Below are 22,133 nucleotides of genomic sequence, written 5' to 3'. Positions count from 1 at the left end.
GATTCTTTAGCAATCTGTGATAATAGTTTTTATGTAGGATTTTGACAAATAACTTTTGCTGATTACTTTCTTATTGTATTTAATCTTGTAACGCGTTGATTCGTAATTAGCTGTTTACGGGAACGGTATTCCTGCTAAAACTACGATTTATAATTGTCAATATTTTCAAGCGAAAAAAAAGAGTACTATAATATATAATTATATTACATTCACTTGGTGGTAGGGCTTTGTGCAAGCCCGCCTGGGTAGGCACCACCCACTTATCAGATATTCTACCGCTAAACAACAGTACGCCGTATCATTGTGTTCCGGTTTGAACGGTGAGTGAGCCAGTGTAACTACAGGCACAAAGGACATAACATCTTAGTCCCTAAGGTTGGTGGCACATTGACGATGTAAGGAACAGTTAATATTTCTTACAGCGTCATTATCTATGTGACCACTGACCATCAGGTGGCCCATATGGTCGTCCGCCAACTTATACCATAAATTTTAAAAAAAGACCTATCATCTTTTAAAGACGATGGATACTGTCAGAAATCGTTGAAAAAGTGGAGACTTTTATTAAAAGATGGTTGAAGAAGAATCAGATATGCGTAGTCTGTTTGAGACGGATCCCAAGATCTCTTTCAGCAGGTAAAAGGAGGAAAGGATGACCTGAATTGAAACTGGCAGTGTTTAACTAACCTCAGTCAAATCAAGAGTTGATACAGACTGTAAAACAACCTGTAGTATATTTAGTATCAGCATTGCACCCGTGCGAAGCTGGGGTAGATCGCTAGTATCATTATAAAACACACGTTGAAGTCAATACTTAACAAAAGGTTTGTGTTAAAATAAAACCATCATATAGAGTCGGCAAGTTAATTTTATTATTAATTATTATATTACAATCAATTTGTTATCTAGTGTGGCGTCCTAGGACTCGTTGGACGCGAACTTACAGACAAAAAATATTTATACACATTGTTCTTGGACTTTTAATATCAGGATAGTTTAATTTAATTATATTTATTTATATTATATACTATATTAAATACACTACACACAAACATATATAACGCTTAATACGTGGGGACGTTTTTGTAATGCCTAAATAAAAAAAAAAACTACTACGCGAATATACATAAAACTATAAAAGATGTTGGGCGTTTTGGAAAAGTTTTTAGTTTTATTACACAAATAACGGCGTTACCCAGTTTAAATGTGATAAGCGAAGCGAAGCGATTTAATTTACTGTAATTACAATTATTTAATGATTAATAAGATATGCAAGACCAATACAAACAAGAAACTAATAAAGACAGTTACAAACTCTTTAGAGAAACATAGATCTAAAACAAAAAAAGCGTCCTTACATTGATATATATGATATAACATAAGAGTAATAAAAACAAAACTATTTCAGACTTTTTTGAGCATCTGATAGTAAGGGTTAATCCCCATTAACATATAATCACACTATAAGAAAAGTTAACAAAATTACAACATAAATTATTTGAGCCGTTATACCCCTTATGTATATTCTGGCTCACTGACCTTTTAATTAAGAATGCTACAATACAAAGTACAGATACTATACAAAATATACTATTAATATACAATTACTATATGTTTGAATGCAGTATCTACAATTATATTTGTATTATAATTAAAACACTAAGATCTTTTTTTTCTCAGTGCCTCTAATAAGTTTGCATCTATTGTATTAATAGCGTTAGTAGGTATTATACAATTTAGTATTTATATAGGAACGATTATTACATATGTTTATAGCGAATATTTAATTGAACTAAACACAGACTCAAAATATACAGGCTTTAACAATATCAGGATTAGTCAAATTGGCTCATGATGATCCAGAATAAATTACGTTTTTATTTTGGGTAGTAAAAATTACCGAGTTGTATAAATTTACATTACATATATACATATATATATGTAGGTAAATATCTTTACTCATCTCTTTTGCTAAATTTATTATGATTAATTAATAAAAAAAAAAACATAGCACAGATAAACATTTGACCACAAACAACCCAATATGGCGGACAATACTGACATATTGTAAAATTCTAAAAGGGTTTGTAATTTGTGCGTATATAATACTATAGCTACACACACTGCCTATATATACATATATATTTATTTTATTGTTCCGAATCTGTTCTTAGACCATATTTTAATTGAACATTTATAGTTGTCATGACACTTGCGATATAATCTTGTCATAACTTTGTTCAATCCTATGTTACAAGTGTCCACAGACTTATAAATAACAACCTAACAGCTAGTTTTAATTAAAAAACTAATTACTTTGTATACATCATGTTTAATATATTTACATATATGTTTAATATGTCTGCAAGCTCGCGTCATTACCGGTACTTATATTATATATTCGACTACCATTTGGATCAGTTACTTAACCGCATATAGAAGCTAAGATATATATAATCACATCGGAGTAAATAACATAATATGTTACATACAAAAATGACTGTATACTCAATTTAATTTTAACCTTATTAAATATACCAGTTTCACTGATCGATATTTTTAATTACAAAAAGTCGCATGTGCATATATGAAGTCATATAAAATGACATCTTTTTTTATAAGTGGTTAAAGCCCACTGTCCCACGGCTGGGCAAAATCCTTTTATAGTGGAAGGACGTTTGGAGGGTTTAGTGAAACCGAAATAATCAATAATAATATATGTAATATATAATTGATATCATTCCAAATAATGAATATTTATATTTTATAAATTACAACATTGGAATCGAACCCACTGTCTCTTAACTGAGAGTATTAACTAAAAGATTTTCATAAATTTCATTACAATGCAATAATAAAACGTACATTTAAAATTGTTAAAAAGTAAATCAAGTATAAATAAAACTCAAAAAGAATTTTATTTATTTTACAAATCAATTTGTACAGATAACACATATCATTCTAAAATTAATAAGAATTAATAAAAGAAAAACAATAAATTTTATTAATAATATATACATATTAATTCCTTTTTAAATCACTGGCCTTAAAATACAAAAAAAATGTTGCTGTCTCGCTCTTGCAAAGGTAATATCACTTCGAAAGAAAAAGGATAAAATATATTTTAACTACAATACATTTAAATACATTAATAATTAGTTCATTATTAATTATTATTTTAGTAATAATGTTTTTCAATTTTGGTTTTGTGTTTTGACATATGGAGGAACCTATGCTATATTTAAATTAATTTTAATTGTCTAATAAGATTCTTCTATCGTTACTCTGATCCCAATGTAAGTAGCTAAAGCACTTGTGTTATGGAAAATCGGAAGTAACGAACAAACAACCAGACTCAAGACAACATAGAAAACTAATGAACTTTTTCTACATCGACTCGGCCGGGAATCGAATCCGAAACCGGTGTACACACTACTCGACCACGGAGGTCATAATGATTTTGTAGTTGATTAAGAGTCACAGAGTAATCAAATGATAGATAGTTAAAAACAGTGAAAATTTAGCATAATTAATTGTGCAAATTTTATTAGTACAAAATTGCGTCCATTTCATAATTGATTTGGGGATATTTAGTAAAACTAATTCGATATTCAGACACATTTTAGGGAGTTTTGGGAGTCTGCTATTGTAGTCTTCCTGACTCATTTCGGTGATGCTGTCCATTAGCTATAGGCTAACCAACTACGTAGGACATTATAGAGTATAAGTGTCAGATATACTTAAAATTGTGATGAGCTTCTTAGTTCTGGCACAGAAAGACTTTACGATGTTTCCGAGGACAAGGACAAATTAGACACATGCAGGTTTCCTCACGGTGTGCTTGCCTGGGTTTGAACCCGCAATCATCGGTTAAGATGCACGCGTTCTAACCACTGGGCCATCTCAGCTCTTGTCTATTATCCACTACACAACCAATTTAATTTTGTATATATTTGTAATGACCACAGATAATACAGAAAACGATATATTACTCCCCCCATATGTCAGAACACAACAGATTAAAATTTATAACCAAAACAATTACAGATAAAAAATTACAAAAGATAATTAAAAATTGCGGTTTATAATAACAGTATAAAACTAATTATTGATTTGTACATCAAGTTTTAATTAAGAAAATACAAATATTTTATATTATATACAAAAAAAAATTTAACTCTACAAGAAATCATTACAAATATAAAAAAAAACTATAATATATTTCTAAATATAATAATTATTTATTAGTAACATTAATGAGTGCTAATATAACATAAAGCCTCAAACGATCATTATATCACAATTACGAGGCTGTATCGATTTTGAACAAACATTTGGCGAATGTTAAAAGAGAAAAGAATTTATCTAGTACGGCCTTTTCATCTGATTTTTGTTGACTGGCTATAAATAGACAGACATAACTATGTCTAGGAAGCTGATATTTGTATCTTGTGGTAGGTTTATTTAATAAGGTAGGAATTAAAAATTTCAATTTCTAAGGAGGGGGAAATGGGATAGGTTATACATGGGATAGGTTAGAGATAACATCTTAGTTCCCAAGGTTGGTGGCACATTGACGATGTAAGGAATAGTTAATATTTCTTACAGCGTCATCGTCTATGGGTGATGGTGACCACTTACCATCAGGTCATCATATGCTCGTCCGCCAACCTATTCCATAAAATAAAATAAAGTTAGAAGTGCACTTAGTTCTAAGTGCATCCAAAAAAAGTAACATTTTCAGCAGCCGGATTTTAATAAGGTTATATTCCAAAAATATTTGGATGGAATATAGAATAAATAATTGAATTTGAATAGTAGACAAAGCCGCGTGCATATGCTAGCAAGCTTAAAGTATTTAATTAAGACAGCTCTAATTAATAATAGTTTATTTATCGTATCTTTAATTATTTATACATAAATGGTTCCAACCTCTTGACCAATACCCAATACCAAACATTTGTTAAAATCGACGCCAACATATCACCAACAATTCATACATCGAACTTTAAACAGACAAACGTAATAACCAATCAGAATAAACCATCAATCATGCTAACAACGACTTTATATCAATACACACAAGACTCTATATCGTCTGAATATATTGCACGCAAATTTCATTCCGTTTTAAACATAAATCATATCAATATAGTTATGCGATAATCACCTTTATCATATTGATATAAGATTCAATATCCTTTGAAAGATCTGTTAGTTATTATACGACGAAATTAAAAAGGTATTCGCGTATCATATTAGTAAGCTTTAATCAAATTTAGACTTTACTGGTCGCACTTTAGGTTCATAATCCTTGATCACACACAAGTCCTGCACTTAAAGCTCTATATCCCGTATCGAGACGCATCGCCTCTATTGTGTGTGACTTAAGATCGAGAATTGATCGCCGGTCAGTTTTCGGCTTCAGCGTTGGGTCACTGGCTGTTGGCGAGCTCGTCCATGCGACATCTGAAGTACAAGAAAATTCAATTCAATTATTCAAGACATATCTCTTTGTGGTGACCGACTGTGTAGGTACCACCAACTCATCAGGTATTCTACCGCTTAACAACAGTATTCTGAACGCAGTATTTGGAGTAGAGATGGCCCAGTGGTTAGAACGCGTGCATATTAACCGATGACTGCGGGTTCAAACCCAGGCAAGCACCACTGTTTCATGTGCTTAATTTGTCTTTATAATTCATCTCGTGTTCAGCGGTGAAGGAAAACATCGTGAGGAAACCTGCATGTGACAAATTTCATAGAAATTCTGCCACATGTGCATTCCGCATCCACCAACCTGCATTGGAACAGCGTGGTGGAATATGTTCCAAAACTTCTCCTCAAAGGGAGAGGAGGCCTTTAGCCCAGCAGTGGGAATTTACAGGCTGTTATTGTAACAACAGTATTCAATATTGCTGTGTTCCGGTTTGAATGGTGAGTGAGTCAGTGTAACTACAGGCACAAAGGACATAACATCTTAGTTCCCAAGGTTGGTGGCGCATTGACGATGTAAAGAAAGTTCAATATTTCTTACAGCGTCATTGTCTATGGGTGATTGTAACAACATACCATCAATAGTCCAAAAAAAACCGCCTGTAAATTTCCCACAGCTGGGCTAAGACCTCCTTTCCCTTTGAGGAGGTGTAGTTTGACACTAGTATAAGTATCAGTTGATTCATTCACAAGATTCATAATAATTAATCTGCAGTTAATTAGTCAGATAAACGGCTACGACATTCTTTTTTCTTTTTGTTTTTGTTTCTTTTTTTTATTGTATAGGTTGGCGGACGAGCATATGGGCCACCTGATGGAAAGTGGTCACCATCGCCCATAGACAATGACGCTGTAAGAAATATTAACTAGTCCTTACATCGTCAATGTCCCACCAACCTTGGGAACTAAGATGTTATGTCCCTTGTGCCTGCAGTTACACTGGCTCACTCACCCTTCAGACCGGAACACAACAATACTGAGTACTGTTATTTGGCGTTAGAATAACTGATGAGTGGGTGGTACCTACCCAGACGGGCTTGCACCAAGAAAAAATTAGAGCGTCACTCACCGCACCGCCATCTCGGCGACCTCGAGGCTCGGGTAGTCCAGTTCCTTGACCAGGCACAGCACCGCAGACAGGAGGTTCGAGTTCTGAAACATTCGACATATATTGCCTCGACAGTCTATTTACGGGAATCCAAGAAATGACCCAGAATCAGGCCATAATCTAGAAAAAAAAAGAAATGTCAAGCGCAGCTGTCACGCAAACCAAGGTAATAAAGTTCGTTTGTTTTAGTTTCTGTCATAGTTTTCGAAAGTAAACGTTCAAAAATATCATTACATAGTATAAAACAAAGTCGCTTTCTCTGTCCCTGTGTATCCTTAAAACTACGCAACGGATTTGAAGGTTTTTGTATACAATACATGGACAATATAGTAAAGAAACACAATTTTAAGGTAGATTTTTGACCATCAATAAGCAAGTGTACACACTTTTATATTTAATAAAGATTATTGATTTTGAGAGGAAACAGAGAGTGCATGTATACATATTTGTAAGTTATAAGATCCTCTCTCTCGACTCACCCTCGCGACCGGCCTCCTCGTGAAGCCGCGGTGCTCCGCCATCACAGCCGACGGATACTCTCTGTCCCTCTCCCGCGCACTCTCCCTCTCCCTATCCCTGTCTCGCTCCCTCTCCCAGTCACCGCGCACCGAGTACGTTTCGCTTCTGAAAGATAACATTCAGATCACATTGGTTGTCTGTCAAAAGTCTAATCATCTTAATTTTGATAAAAAATATTGACATACATGGAAACACTAATAAAAAAAAAAACTAAAAGCTAGTGTTTCTAATCGAAAAAATGGGTTCCAAAAGTCACTTGTGAAAACTTTAGCTGTAGTTGTAAACGATAAGTAAGTACTATTTAATTGTTATTCACGTATTACATAGCCAAAACAACATTATGTATATAAACACATATAGTTGTATATGCGCTAATCAGGACAGATATTTTTTCAAGTTATCACTTTGGCTCGCCAAAAATGAAACGTATTTCCTTTAAATTAATCAACAAGATATCTTTGTTTTATTTATTTAAACTAAAATATTATATATTTAAGACAATACGTGTGGTTTCAACTATGAAAAGTTATTGATTTTGATTTCGCTGAGGATTCAATTAAGTGTGTAGTGCGAAGAGCGCGGCATGTCACCTGTCTCTGTCGGAGCAGTGCTCGTGCGGCGACGTGAGCGCGTTCCCGCTGTGGCGCCACTCGCCGTTTGTGGCATACGAGTACTCCTGCCGACACAAACACACACTTGCTTATCTTTAATGTCTTGTTACATTAAATATATCCGTAGAAAGAATTACATCATTTTGTTATATAAATATGAAATATAATATACATCGAACGGGAGTATTTGGAGTACGAAGTGTTGCATTTAGGTCTAAGAGATTCCAGACCCCCCCCCCCAAAAGATTAAGCTCTACGCAACGAATCTTAGTCAACTTGATGATAATCATTATTCCAATGAAACTTTTTGTTTGAATTTATTATTAAAATATTCTGCTAAAATCTACTCTCAGTTACGTCAAACCGCTCATAAACGATAACTCCAACTATCAGTACATTTTGTCTGAAAACATACTTTTATTATGTAAGCTCTTAACTCTTAAGCGACTAAACATTGGATTTAGTCGATTATACGTAATGCCCTTGCCCCCCCCCCCCTCCTGATCTTTCCACTCGTAATAGCCTCCCATCGTTCTGTGTGTGTGTGTGTGTCAGTGCTTACCTTGACGCTGTGCGCGGACACGGAGTGGCGGAGCGCGGCCGCATCCGGCGAGCGTGGCCCGCCACGCGGCTGTACGGGGGATAAACGATTACTTACATTTCGGACACAAAATATACTTTATACAAGTAGGTATATAAATGACATACATACATATAACAAATACAATGTATGTCAACAAGTATTATCTCGGCGATTTTTATGTGTTGAATTATATGCTTCATTTATTGACAAACGATTCAAATTTATGGATCACAAAAATCAAAAATATCTGCGGAATTTTATTATTCAAAATGAATACAGCCCCAAGATCATTATTTATTGATTTAAACATTAATTCAACAAGCTAATTAAAGCCTATATGTGAGGGTCCAATAATATTTCAAATAATTATTAATTACACAATAATAATAATAATTGGTGAGTTATTAAACAAAACAAACAAACACACAGAACAAATGTAGCGAAAGGTCACAACTGTAGTTTTGTTAGTTCACTATGATCCACAAAAAAGCATAAATATGGTTTAATCTTAGAAAAATTACATATTAGAAGTGACTCTTGTTTGGGTTAATCATAATAAAAATACATATGCATTACTCACTATCAAATTTCACAGAGGGACAATAAAGGTGAATCTTTTTGCCAACTTCTCAATCAAAGAACGAACATAAAAAACACTTAAACTCATTCTCCTGTCTGTAATATTCCAGCTCACAATACAAAACCATTCATCCAATCAATCTCAGTCCCCCATCCATGCAAGTTAGACACGTGTCTATTAAATGACCTTAAAACAGAGACTCAGCAGAACATAATGTTCCGTAATTTTTTTTATGGTATAGGTTGGCGGACGAGCATATGGGCCACCTGATGGTAAGTGGTCACCATCACCCATAGACAATGACGCTGTAAGAAATATTAACTATTCCTTCCATTGTCAATGTGCCATCAACCTTGGGAACTAAGATGTTATGTCCCTTGTGCCTGTAGTTACACTGGCTCACTCACCCTTCAAACCGGAACACAACAATACAGAGTACTGTTATTTGGCGGTAGAATAACTGATGAGTGGGTGGTACCTACCCAGACGGGCTTGCACAAAGCCCTACCACCAAGTAAATTTACATCAGATCAGTCTCACCTCGTACTGCGAGGTGGTCATGGCGGGGTGGTCGTAGCGCTCGTCCGCGTCGGGCGACGCTCGCCGCGCCGGCGACGCCGGGCACTGCGGGCACAACGCACACGCCGATACACTCGCTAACGTACTACAACGCATTTGATATAGACCATTTCGATGGCAGGAGTTACGGTAAACAAACTTATTTGACCTTGAAACGACGTGCTCTCATTGGTCGAGATAATCATGTTCTGTGATATTAATAGGCTATTTGACAATGTATAATTTGGCTATTTGGCAAATAAAAATGAATTTTTTTCAAACGTTTGTCACGTGACACAAAAAGCTCCTGATTGGCCGGGCTTATGATGAAGTCACTTTCTTGTAAACCTTGCTTTTCTGCTATATGTACCACACATTAAAATACAGCAAAGTGACGTCACCGACCCCTTTGCAGCGCCATATTGTCCAAGTAGCGGTTTCGCGTGTTATTTAAATATGAAATTTTTAATATGATATTTTTCGGCAAAAATGTACTAGAAATAAAAAAATGAACTTTTACTGGGTTCCTTAACCTCTACTTAAAAATATAAAATGGATTTTAAAAACCAGTCAAATAGCCTACTATGGATTCCTTCTCGCTAACTCCCTAATGCATCGACTGCGGTATTCAGAGGGCAGGACGAGTTATGGTAAGCAAACTAATTTGACCTTTAAACGATGTTATCATTGGTCAAGATAATAATCTGTGATGTTAATTATGAATTCGACAAGATATTTTAAAGTGGATATATGTCTCATTGACTAGTATTACAGTATAAATAAAAATATATATTTGTCAAGAACTGTTTCCAGTGTACAATACAGCAGTACCGTTAGCAAATCACATGAAATATGTCAAAATGAGATTTGTTTATCTTAACTCCTCGTACCGTTGGAATATAACATATAGTACGACACAACTTAGATGTAGCATCGGCAAAATTCGTAAAACCGATCATATCCAAATTGAGTACGCTATCCCAAATTATCAATTTCTCATGTGAATATGGTCTTTACACAAACTCATCATATAATATCATATGACCCAATATATTCGTCAATTTGACACGTCGATTTACACGCACTTGCTTGACTGGCGCGAGAATCCATAGCGACGAATAGCGTCGAATGGCGCGATAGGGAGCTATTTCTATTGGTCGTGTAAATCTGCAGTAATCGGTTTTATTTTCATTTCATTGCATTTTCCGATGTTACATCTAATTTGTGTTGTACTATACATATATATTTCTTACAATATATTTGAGGTTGACTAACTTACATAAATAAAAAATAAATCGTACAGGTCAAAACTAAAGGCTTACTAGATTCGAATAACTAAACAATTTATTTACCAATAGTACAATTGTCTAAATCAGAAGACTCTATCTGTCAATTTTGATCATTTATCCAACTACCCGTAATTCGTGACCCTCTGTTAAAAGCAAGGCAATCGTAACGATTATATAACGCCTCATAGACAATTTATCGTGGAAGAGAAGAGAGGTAGAGGAAGAGCGCCGTCCAGTGGATAGACACGGTAAAGACTGCCACAGGATCCTGTGCCCAGGCTCGCCTACGAATGTCACAGAATAGGAATGGCTGGAGGAAGGTGGTGCGAAGTCACGACCCTCAGTAATGAGGAAACGACTAGGAAGATGACAATTCTATTACACAAGCAATATAATTAATTAATATTAATCCCTTGTTAGCAATGATATTCTAATTAACAGATATGTTATATCCATACTAAACAACAGAAAAAAGTGTGCCGCGCCGGGGACCGTTTATTTTACATTTCGTTACAAGTAAAAAGGATAGCTTGATAAAAACAATAAGTAAAAGGGATAACTAGATGTTTTAATTACGCAAAACGTATTACTACATAATTATGATGTATTATAACGTATTACTACGTAAAACGACTAAAGGAAAACGTCTCAATTAGGACGTTTTCTTGTCTTCACTTTTTGCGCGTTAATAACATATCTGTTTACTAGAACATCATTGCTTGTTAGTTTATAAATTAACTAAAACAATTATTTAATATGGCAATATTTTCTTTTAATTATTACACTTATTAAGCACATTCAAGTTAGGTACATATTGCTTACACAGCAAAACAACGAAACATGCAAATCTACAAATTAAATAGAAAGGTAAAATATTCGCTATCCCTGTCTTTCATTACTAATTTGAAATATGACAGAAGAAAAAGTAAAAATAATAATTGGAACAAAAAAGTTTTGAACCCGTAACCTTGGTTCAAGATTCACGTGTTCTAATCACTGTTTTACATTAGGTATATATATTTCAAATTTACATAATATTATAGTAGCATACTTTTATAGATATTAAGGTATTATTACTTAAAATATATCATTATTAAGAATAATAAATAATATTAAATAAAATAATTGGTTGTAAAGCACGACGGTATTATGGATTAAATCATGTTATTTGATATAAAAGGGTATCATTTGAATACAGTTACTTGTATAATTGTATAATGTATAATATAAAGAAGTGTAGGTCAGTTTAGAATAGTACAGTTTAATTTAGAATAAAGTCTACATTACTTAGTAGTAGTATGTTTGTTTGTGTTCAAGCGTGTTTTAAAGATTTGTATATCTTATATATGTGTATAGTAGTCTACTGTTAAGTTCGATTGTTATACATGTAATTTTTGATGATGCTTCGAAAAACAAATATAAGACTGTTCATAGTTTAATATAGGTTAAATTAATTAGTCCGAGCTTTTTTTCGTGATATATGTCACCCTACATTCCGAATCAAAGTATTTCACTTGACACTAGTTTTACACCGAATTGAAGTGATTACACTAATCAGTCATTACTAGAGATATATATGGTGATATAAATAAACAAATGTATTATAAACAGACCTGCTGAGTGGGCGGAGAGCGCGGGGGCTCCGCCGCGGGCTCGGGCTCCGCCGGACTGTCCCTTCCCTGCGCCCACTACGAGTTAGTTGCACGTACACATACAGTACACATAACTTACTACATATTTGGCAGTCGTATATAGTTAGTATAAATAACTAGGGTGACCACAAATATTGTAACTAAAAGTACTAAAAACTAATATCAAATTTAATCATTAATAATACCAAGCATTTGGTCCTATAAAAAAATAAAGAATACTATAACGAATACGTGAACAGAATAAAACATTAAAAAAATTGAAAATACCGTTTATAAGATTAACCTTTTTTCATACTATATAATAATATACTAAGCTAAACTAAGTATCTAAACCATTTAAAAACCCCCCATCCCCATTATTACCCACCTGCTCACCCTGATAACCGAAATAATGACAATCAAACATATTTGATCATATGTATATCTATGAACGATGTTATCGTTCTTTTGAGTAATCAGATAAGGTATAGATAGCATAGTCTTCTAAGGTCGCCAATGCGCCACCAACCTTGGTAACTAAGATGTTATGTCCCCTGTTCACCCTTTAAAACCGTAACACAGCAATACTAAGTACTGTTGTTTGACGGTGAAATATCAAACAACAGTACTTAGTAATAATAAATAATAAAATATCTCATGAGTGGGTGGTACATAAACAAACGGGTTGGCACAAAGCCCTACCACCAAGTAAATATCTAATCAATATTACATACATTATACTATATACTCATAATCGTATGCAAACCAGTTTAAACTAAAACAAACCAGATCTAACCGGAATTAAACTGCCAAATATGTCCGTCCCAGAGATTTAGAGTACGCTAGATACCGCATGTTCATTATAAATGAAAATTGAGCGTTTTTTATACCTACGATGACGTCACTCAACACACACAGAAGTAAAATGATTTTATAATTAACTAGCTGTGCCCGCGACCTTGTATGCGTTTGAATTTAACGAAAAAAAAATTGTAGCTTAATTTACTCCTTATTATATCAATTATCTGCCCGTGAGAGTCCCGTCAAAATCGCTCCAGCCGTTACAGAGATTAGTCGGAACAAACAGACAGACAGGCAAAAATTGTAAAAAATGTTATTTTAGTAGAAGTACCGTGTATACATATGCATTAAGTGAAAAAGGCCTATTTTAATATTACAAACAGACACTCCAATTTTATTATATGTATATAGATATAGATTACAACTGTTTGAGCAACTAATTCGATTAGCGATGGTAGGTATTGAATCGATTTAGAAACCAACGGCATAATTACACGGTCCCATCCAAAGCATTAGAGCTCCAAGCTTCGGGCCGGGCGGTCCGAAATTCGGGCACGCTCGGTTAAACAGCTTGCGGTATCTAGATAACTCCAAATCTGTGGTTTATCCGCTGTGATTAGCACAAACATTAATAGTTTATTATATTAGTGATACGAAACACACATATACCATACATAGAACATAAATACAAATATATAATGGTTTATATATAAATCGAATCATATCAATATGACATATAGTATTGATATATCGCATATTTAAAAATACATGCGTCCACATAGAGAACTACTGTAAGTACAAAAGGTCGTAAGTGACGAGATTTTATTTCAAAAATTAAATTAATGTTTTTAAGATCTATCATCACATGATATGTGATACATTCAGTGAAACCAACATAAATCAATCATGCAAAATCATTCCTCATTAAATGGCCTCATGGGTCATAGAGCGGGCTCACCTCGTGTCGGTGCGCGTGCGCATGCGCGGGGTGCGCGGGCGCGGGGGGCGCCGCGGAGCGCGCGTAGTACAGCTCGGGCTCGCGCTCCGGACTCGACTCGCAAGACCGCTGCCTGCGGTACTGACCGTATGATTCTTGCTGCAAATAAACATTGGATAACATCACATACATTACTCTGATCCCAATGTAAGTAGCGACGGTACCACAAACACCTAGACCCAGGACAACATAGAAAACTAATGAACTTTTCCTACATCGACTCGGCAGGGAATTGAACCCGGGACGTCAGAGTGGCGTACCCATGAAAACCAGTGTACACACTTTTCGACCACGGAGGTCGTCTCCACTCAAATTATCACTTATTTCCCATAATAAACTAATTCTCTACGGCCTCGTAATTGTCAGGTGCCGTTATTTGAAGCGAATTGTCATATTTCTCTGTTGATTGTTTCCTTTTTACCACATTTATACATTTTAAATAATATCGGTGCAAGAATACGACCCTGTGGAACCCCGAAGACATTAAATCCTCAATAACTACAACTATTACACCTCCAAACTTATTTTAAAAATACAGGTAATACTAGTAACTAATTCCAATCTATGTAGTACCAACTAAAATACGTCATTAATTAAACACCGATCTCTCTTTCTATCATCATTGTCTTTATAGTCGAAAGAAAGAGATGCAGCATAGTTCAACTAATCAGAACTCACAGCCTGTAGAAAATTTCGGTCCAGAAGTGTAGCCATGAAGATAAATTGCGTCGATGGTCGTTTAAACGGTAAGTAAGTAAAAATGACGCAACGTCGTATAGTAACGAATAACAGCAGAGTATAGACTTGGTGGTAAGGCTTTGTGCAAGCCCGTCTGGGTAGGTACCACCCACTCATCAGTTATTCTACCGCCAAATAACAGTACTCAATATTGTTGTGTTCCGGTCTGAAGGGCGAGTGAGCCAGTGTAACTACAAGCACAAGGGACATAACATCTTAGTTCCCAAGGTTGGTGGCACATTGACGATGTAAGGAATAGTTAATATTTCTTACAGCGTCATTGTCTATGGGCGATGGTGACCACTTACCATCAGGTGACCCATATGCTCGTCCGCCAACCTATACAATAAAAAAAAATACATGTAGTGTGATTACAAATCGACTGTGTTGCTCACCGTCTGGGGGTATCCTTCATCATCAGAGTCTGGAATGTGGACGCCTCGTCGCATCGCCTCTTGCACCTGGAAATTTTATAAAAAAAATATCAGTACTTTGGAAGTCAAATCAAAGTTGAGTCGTGTGGTATAATCGGATTCCAATAGCGTTACGTCAATCAACATCGAAATATACTTTATTCAAGTCGGCTTTTACAAGCGCTTTTGAATCGTCATTTAAAAACTTTTTTTTTTATATTAATTAAACCTACCACCGGTTCGAAAAGTGGATTTTACCGAGAAGAAACGGCAAGTTAATCAGTAGTTACACTTTTTCAATATTTAAAACTACAGTCATGTTAGTTAATTAACTACGTACTTCAAAAATCTTCCAAAATCCACATTCCGGGCTGTCACTGAGATTTTACTGATACAAAAACCTACCTTCGACTTACATGTCTTTGACTTTGTCGTCTAGATTCTAATTACGGTTATTTTGACTATAATGGTCATATATTTGGATTATGTATCATACATGATCAATCATCACGATGGTTAACATCTGAAATTCGATTTTACAATCGACATGTCATACATACAAATTGGAATACTCTAGATATAAAACGTTTCTGGAACGTTTTAAGGCACGGGAATGTAACACTACACCTTAGTTATAGTTTTGATTATCAATACATAACAATTTATGGTGCTCAGAAACTAAAGTTTGATATTCTAGAAGCTATAAGACGGTTACCGGTTTAATAAAGAACTAGTTTAAAAACAAAAGGGTTATGACAACTTGATTCCACGCTCGGCGGGGCATTCTCAATGTCAAGGGCTTGCCGCGAGACATACATATATATACATAGTGAACTATCAGGAAGTCATACATATCCGTCGTAATATTTTTTATCTATAAATATAATAAACTTGGAGTGTCTGTTTGTAATATTAAAATAGCCGTCTTTTACTCAATGCATATGTATTTATACACGGTACATACACCAAACTAACATTATTTACAATTTTTGACGGTCTGTCTGTCTGTCTGTCTGTTTGTTCCGTCTAATCTGTGAAACGGCTGGACCGATTTTGACGGGACTTTCAGTGGCAGATAACTGATATATTAAGAAGTAGTTTAGGCTACAATATTTTTTTTTTAAATTCAAACGCGGTTGCGGGCACAGCTAGTATAATATAAATTGACATAATTGCATTGTTCTGTTTGTCAATCAATATATATAAGATATCGTGTTGATCTGACAAACCCTTTTTTTTTAAAAAACATCATCACCATATTACACTCATCCCAATGTAAGTACCTAAAGCACTTGTGTTATGGGAAATCAGAAGTAACGACGGTACCACAAACACCCAGACCCGAGACAACATAGAAAACTAATTAATTTTTTAGTGGTGTACCCATGAAAATCGGTGTATACACTACTCGACCACAGAGGTCATCTATTATTTAACGCGGAATATCAAGTATAATCCTTAACCTTTTTAAATGACTCAGCCAATCTCATGACATTAGGTCACTCTGATGTCCTATGAAGTCAGCAACCAGGCGAGTTACCGATCATTCCTATATTTATAAACTCGAAGTATCATTTACGGGTAAATTTGATCACCAGGTCAATTATTGCAGTACCAAACACATCATGCTACTAAACTGAACTAAAACAATACTAAACCTCAAAATATCTAACATAATTTTAGTAATACTTTAATTTTTGTCCCTTGAAGGATGATAAACCCATAGTTTCCACATTTGGTGGTGTATGGCGAATTAAAAAAATGGGTATACTTTTCACGCTGACTATGAGTGCTAAAATAAATCAGGTCTTACTTCATCAGCTTGAACGACGACATTGTCCAACTTTTCGAGATTCGGAAGATTCCTCAACACCGTCATTCGATACCTGAAAATGTTAAATTGGAAATTAACTTTAGATTGAACCATTCACAGCATATGTATCTGCAACGAACGCTCACTTTAAAAAAAAAGTTATAGTATTTTCTTTGGGTAAAAACTTAATTTTAATTATACAAAAAAAGCTTTTGGTGCAGTTTGGGTTTCAGTAATAGTGCTCTCGAAGCTCCCTGTATGATTGCAGCTAAGTTGAAATTAATACATTTTTGTCAAAATATGGCTACAATAATATTTGCTACTGGAAATTAGCTTATTAAATTTGTAGAATATTTGTATGAATATGAGAAGTACCTTTACATTTTGTGTCAACAAGAGCTCGTACCAGACCTCTACCAAAGCGTGATAGCAAACAATATTTTATTTCCTTAAGTTAATAAATTATTTCCTTAAGTCAACGGCGTGACATGCTAGATTTAACGTTTTTATACAAATCTCTAAATAGTTTATATGATAATTCTTTTCTAGTTTCTAGAATAAATTTAAATGTTCCTGCTAGATACCCACGAAAACCGATAGCGCCATTAGTAAGACCTTTTCGTAAAACCGTCTTAGGAAGTAACTCACCTGTGGCACGTTTTTGTAAAATCTTAAACGAGCACAGTGCCTCCCTTGATCCATTTGGTGACTCTTTATCTAAGTTCCGTAAGAAAATGTTAGAATTATTAGCCATTTGATTGTTATTGTTTCGTTATCATTTTTTTTTAAAAATCTCTTTTTTTTTTTTTTTGCAAATCTTTTTGTTAAGTATATTTTTTTTTTGTAACTTTTCAATTAGCATAATATGTTTAAACTTGTAAATGTACATATTTTTATCGTGTAAGCTCCTTTTATATCCACATTGCATGAGGTATTCTCCTTTATAGGTAATGCATTTAGTTTTAAGCTTTATGTTGTTATTGTTACTAATATTGTGTTAATGTATTTACTCCTGGAGGATCTTAATAAATAAATAAATAAATAAATAAAAAAAAAAAAAAAAAAAATATTGAATATATACTTAGTTGAACATTTATAAAAATTGATTCATAAAATACTGTAATCACTCAATTTCTTCTTGATTCCTCTCAAAATAAACTGAAGTCCGAACCGATAGCTTTACGTTTAACTTGTCAAACAACGATGCAAATTTGATTTGCTTATGGAAGCGAAGCTATCTTTCGATCATAGAAAATATCTACACGATAAACCATGATAAACCGAAGTTCCTTTCAGACGTATCTCCATCACCAACCCGAATTGGAACAGCGTGGTGATATATCTAAATAATATCCAAATCTTCTCCTCTAAGGGAGAAGAGCCCTTTAGCCCAGCAGTGGGAGTACAGGCTGTTGTTGTTGTTATTGTATCGCTATCTAGTGGAACAGTAAATACTCACTCCGGGTGCAAAGTACACGGGTTCTCATCCAGCCAGAGGCTGGTCAGGTCGGGAAGGTGTCGAAGATGTCGTATCTCGGCCAGATCACGGATCTCGTTCTTCCGCACGTAGAGCTCTCGGAGACGTCGGCATCCCGCGAAGTCGCCCAGCGTTCGTATTTTATTGATGCTGGGGAAAAATTAATACAACGTTAAAATTTATTTAAAACGCTCGAAAACAGCAGGACAGAGTATCTTCTTAAAACTTCTCAATTAACACTTAATAAATGCCGAGATGCCCAATTGGTTAGACACGTGCTTCTTAACCGATGATTTCGGCTTTAAACTCAGACAAGGGCACATGTTATAGGTTGGCGGGCGGGCATATGGGCCACCTGATGGTAAGTGGTCACCATCACCCATAGACAATGACGCTGTAAGAAATATTAACTATTCCTTACATCGTCAATGTGCTACCAACCTTGGGAACTAAGATGTTATGTCCCTTGTGCCTGTAGTTCCACAGGCTCACTCACCCTTCAAACCGGAACACAACAATACTGAGTACTGTAATTTGACGGTAGAATAACTGATGAGTGGGTGGTACCTACCCAGACGGGCTTGCACAAAGTCCTACCACCAAGTAAATATGTTTGTAATTGTAAATGTGTTTATAATTCACCTCATTCTCGGTGAATGACAATACTGAGCAAACCTACGCGTGTCTAACTTCGTTGAAATTCTGCCACATGTGTATCCATCTTTCATAAGAGCCAAAACATTCTCAAAGGGAGAGGAGGCTTTTTTTAGCTTAAGGCCAACAATGAGACATAGGTATATAGGTTGTTATTTGAACATCATTGGTAATAAATGAATAAAATATTCAAAAGAGTTTGGACATTCGTACCGAGTTACCTCGTATGTTCTTGACTCTACACAAACCAACATGAAATTAACTTTTCAAATATAATTAAACTTACGCAAGTGGAAAACAAATAACAATCCGCGACGACGCAACAATAGCAAAGAAAATAACGAATTTCCTCCGGACGCACGAATAATCCCTCAAACCGGCAAATTATACCGAACAATATTTGACATTTCCTGTCATAATTCTTCAAAGAAAAATCAACCTAAGTACATAACGATAAAAACCAATTTCAATCTTACGGCACTGAGATTAATGCTGTTTTAAGCCTATTCAACTGGAAATCGCAAAAAATGAATAAAGAAAAATCAATCGAATATGTATTACAATAAAGGTCATATTAGTTTCGAATTAATGCGATTCTTTTTTTAAAATTTAAAGAGTGTTGCAACGGTCAGTCGTGTTCGATTGGGCAATATTACGTTCGTTGATTGGGCAAGATGAAGTGAAACGCTCTGATTGGTCCCGTACTTGTTGAAACAACACGTTTTTTAATCTACGATATGTGTTTATTTTTAAATTAATTAAATGTTTCCTCATTAATACATTTATTATTTATTTAATACTAGTTGTTGCACGCGACTTCGTTCGCGTTTTTGGGTTTTGGTTGTCATTTGTTAGGGAAAAACGTAAGCCTAAGTCCCTCCTTGAGGTTTAAGTTTGCTTGACAGCTCATTTAATCAAATTTGCTTCATTGGTTTGCTCTTGAAAGACACACAGACAGACAAAACAGACAGAGTTTTTCATCTATAATATTAATATAATATAGATAGGTAGATATACTAATGAGTCATTGGTTGAATAGTAGTCACAATCGCCTTACATCGCCAACAACGCCACCAAAATAGAGAACTAAGATGTAATGTCCCTTGTGCTAGCTAAACTTGCTTGCTTACCGTTCAAAACGGAACACAACGATTCTAAGTACTGTTTGGGCGGAACCTTGAGTAAACCAGGTATCTTAAGTCCAGTGATAGAATACTCTTTAATAAATTTATTAGGTTTGTATATCTGGTTTTGTAAAATTTCTATGGGTAGTGAACCAAAGGATAGATGTAGAAAAGTGCAAGCAGGGTATACCTCTATGTATATCCTTCTCCAATCAGAGCGGACAAAGGTCAAATAAAAAACATTTGATATCGAATTGACGCGACTTCATTGGTCGAGAGCTTTAACAATTGAAAAAAACAAAGAACGTCGACGAAGCTGTTATCGGAACTTAAGCGAAATAGTATTGTATTATAAATAAAGATGTATCAATCAGAATATTGCCGAGTACCGCCTTCAAAAGGATGAATAAAATAATAAAATTCCGTAGACATTTTTAACTTTGCCGTTTAGTAAATTCAAATCGTTCGTAAAAAATACATTGGTAGAAAAAGCATATTATTCCATACACGATTTTATAGATGGTAAAAAAGCGTGGAGTTAATACCTGTTGACTTCCAAGTAGGATATATTAATTTAAATAATTGTATTTAACTAACATGACATTGTATTTTTTGAATGTTAAAAAATGAGTAACTACTGAGTTTCTTCTCGGTAGAGTCTACTTTCCGAACCGGTGGTAGCTTCACTTAATTGTTAAATGACGATTCAAAAGTTCTTGCGAAGGCCTACTTGAATAAAGTTTATTTTGATTTCAACATAAGTTTTTTTAATTTTTTTAACATTTTATTTATACATTTTGTTGCGATATGTTTAACAGTCGTCGTTCCAATTCAACTTATTAACACAAAAACCTTAATAAATTACATACCTAAACCTACCCTATCACTCCCTCTGTCTATTACTGAAAATCGCATGAAAATCCGTTAAGTAGTTTGGGAGTTCCTCGCGAACATACAGACAGACGCGGCTGGGGAATCTTTCTTTTACAATATGTAGTGATAAACGCACAACGGGCCAGCCTGTAGTGTCTAGAAAAAATACTAATCATATGACGACTATGGAAAAGTAACATAATTTTTTTACATATTCATTCATGTACAGGCAGCTACCAAAATTACATCGTAACTTTCTAAAGTAACGGAAACGTTTGATAAAAAAATATTTAGTAATTTATTCATAATTTCCTGCCTCCGACTGTACTGTAGGCACTTTCATCGCGCGAGAGTAGTGAAAGGCGTTTGCGAATTATATCCGTGATAACCTTCTGAATAATGTTAGAATCAGTCTACTAATTAAATTTGCAAATGTACGCAATTGCGCTACTTAGTCGAAATATTTATGTTACTAATTATTTACACTTGTGGATTCACACATCTGAGGGGGGCGGATGGTATAGCACGACACAACTTAGATGTAGCATCGGCAAAATTCGTAAAACGGATCACATCCGAATTATGTACGCTGCTAAAGTAATGGTATCATATTATCTAATATATTCGTCAATATGACACGTCTATTTACATGCACCTGCTTTCTCGGGTTGAACTGACACGAGAATTTAAAGCGACGAATAGCGTCAAATAGCGCGATAGGGAGCTATTTCTAGTGGTTGTGCGTATCGTTAGTAATCGGTTTTATTAAATTTGCCGATGCTACGTCTACGTTGTGTCGTACTATTCCCTAAGTCCTTGTATCCGTGACGTATATGCATTTCATATTGATCACTTAAGTTAATAAAGT

At 34.8% G+C, this 22,133-nt stretch overlaps 1 protein-coding gene across 3 annotated transcripts in view; it reads right to left on the bottom strand.

Moving 5' to 3' along the window:
* Positions 1–5,421: 5,421 nt before the first annotated feature.
* Positions 5,422–22,133, bottom strand: part of LOC124541148 — a 57,766-nt gene continuing 41,054 nt past the window's right edge. Inside the window, exons 3-13 of one of the 3 annotated variants that reach the window (XM_047118994.1) lie at positions 18,597–18,764; positions 17,138–17,210; positions 15,307–15,372; positions 14,135–14,272; positions 12,358–12,432; positions 9,438–9,521; positions 8,297–8,365; positions 7,714–7,799; positions 7,084–7,228; positions 6,566–6,648; positions 5,422–5,469 (exon numbers count right to left, since the gene is read on the bottom strand). In XM_047118994.1, coding sequence (XP_046974950.1) covers positions 5,436–5,469; positions 6,566–6,648; positions 7,084–7,228; positions 7,714–7,799; positions 8,297–8,365; positions 9,438–9,521; positions 12,358–12,432; positions 14,135–14,272; positions 15,307–15,372; positions 17,138–17,210; positions 18,597–18,764 — 1,021 coding nt within the window. In that variant the 3' untranslated portion in view covers positions 5,422–5,435. The remainder of the gene's footprint in view (positions 5,470–6,565; positions 6,649–7,083; positions 7,229–7,713; positions 7,800–8,296; positions 8,366–9,437; positions 9,522–12,357; positions 12,433–14,134; positions 14,273–15,306; positions 15,373–17,137; positions 17,211–18,596; positions 18,765–22,133) is intronic. The other 2 variants (XM_047118995.1, XM_047118996.1) reach the window with 2 other exon arrangements.

This window comes from Vanessa cardui, chromosome 27 (assembly GCF_905220365.1).
Source record: "Vanessa cardui chromosome 27, ilVanCard2.1, whole genome shotgun sequence".
NCBI classification, from domain to species: domain Eukaryota; kingdom Metazoa; phylum Arthropoda; class Insecta; order Lepidoptera; family Nymphalidae; genus Vanessa; species Vanessa cardui.
Note: the sequence above shows the minus strand (reverse complement) of the source record. Positions and strands in the feature narration are given on the sequence as shown.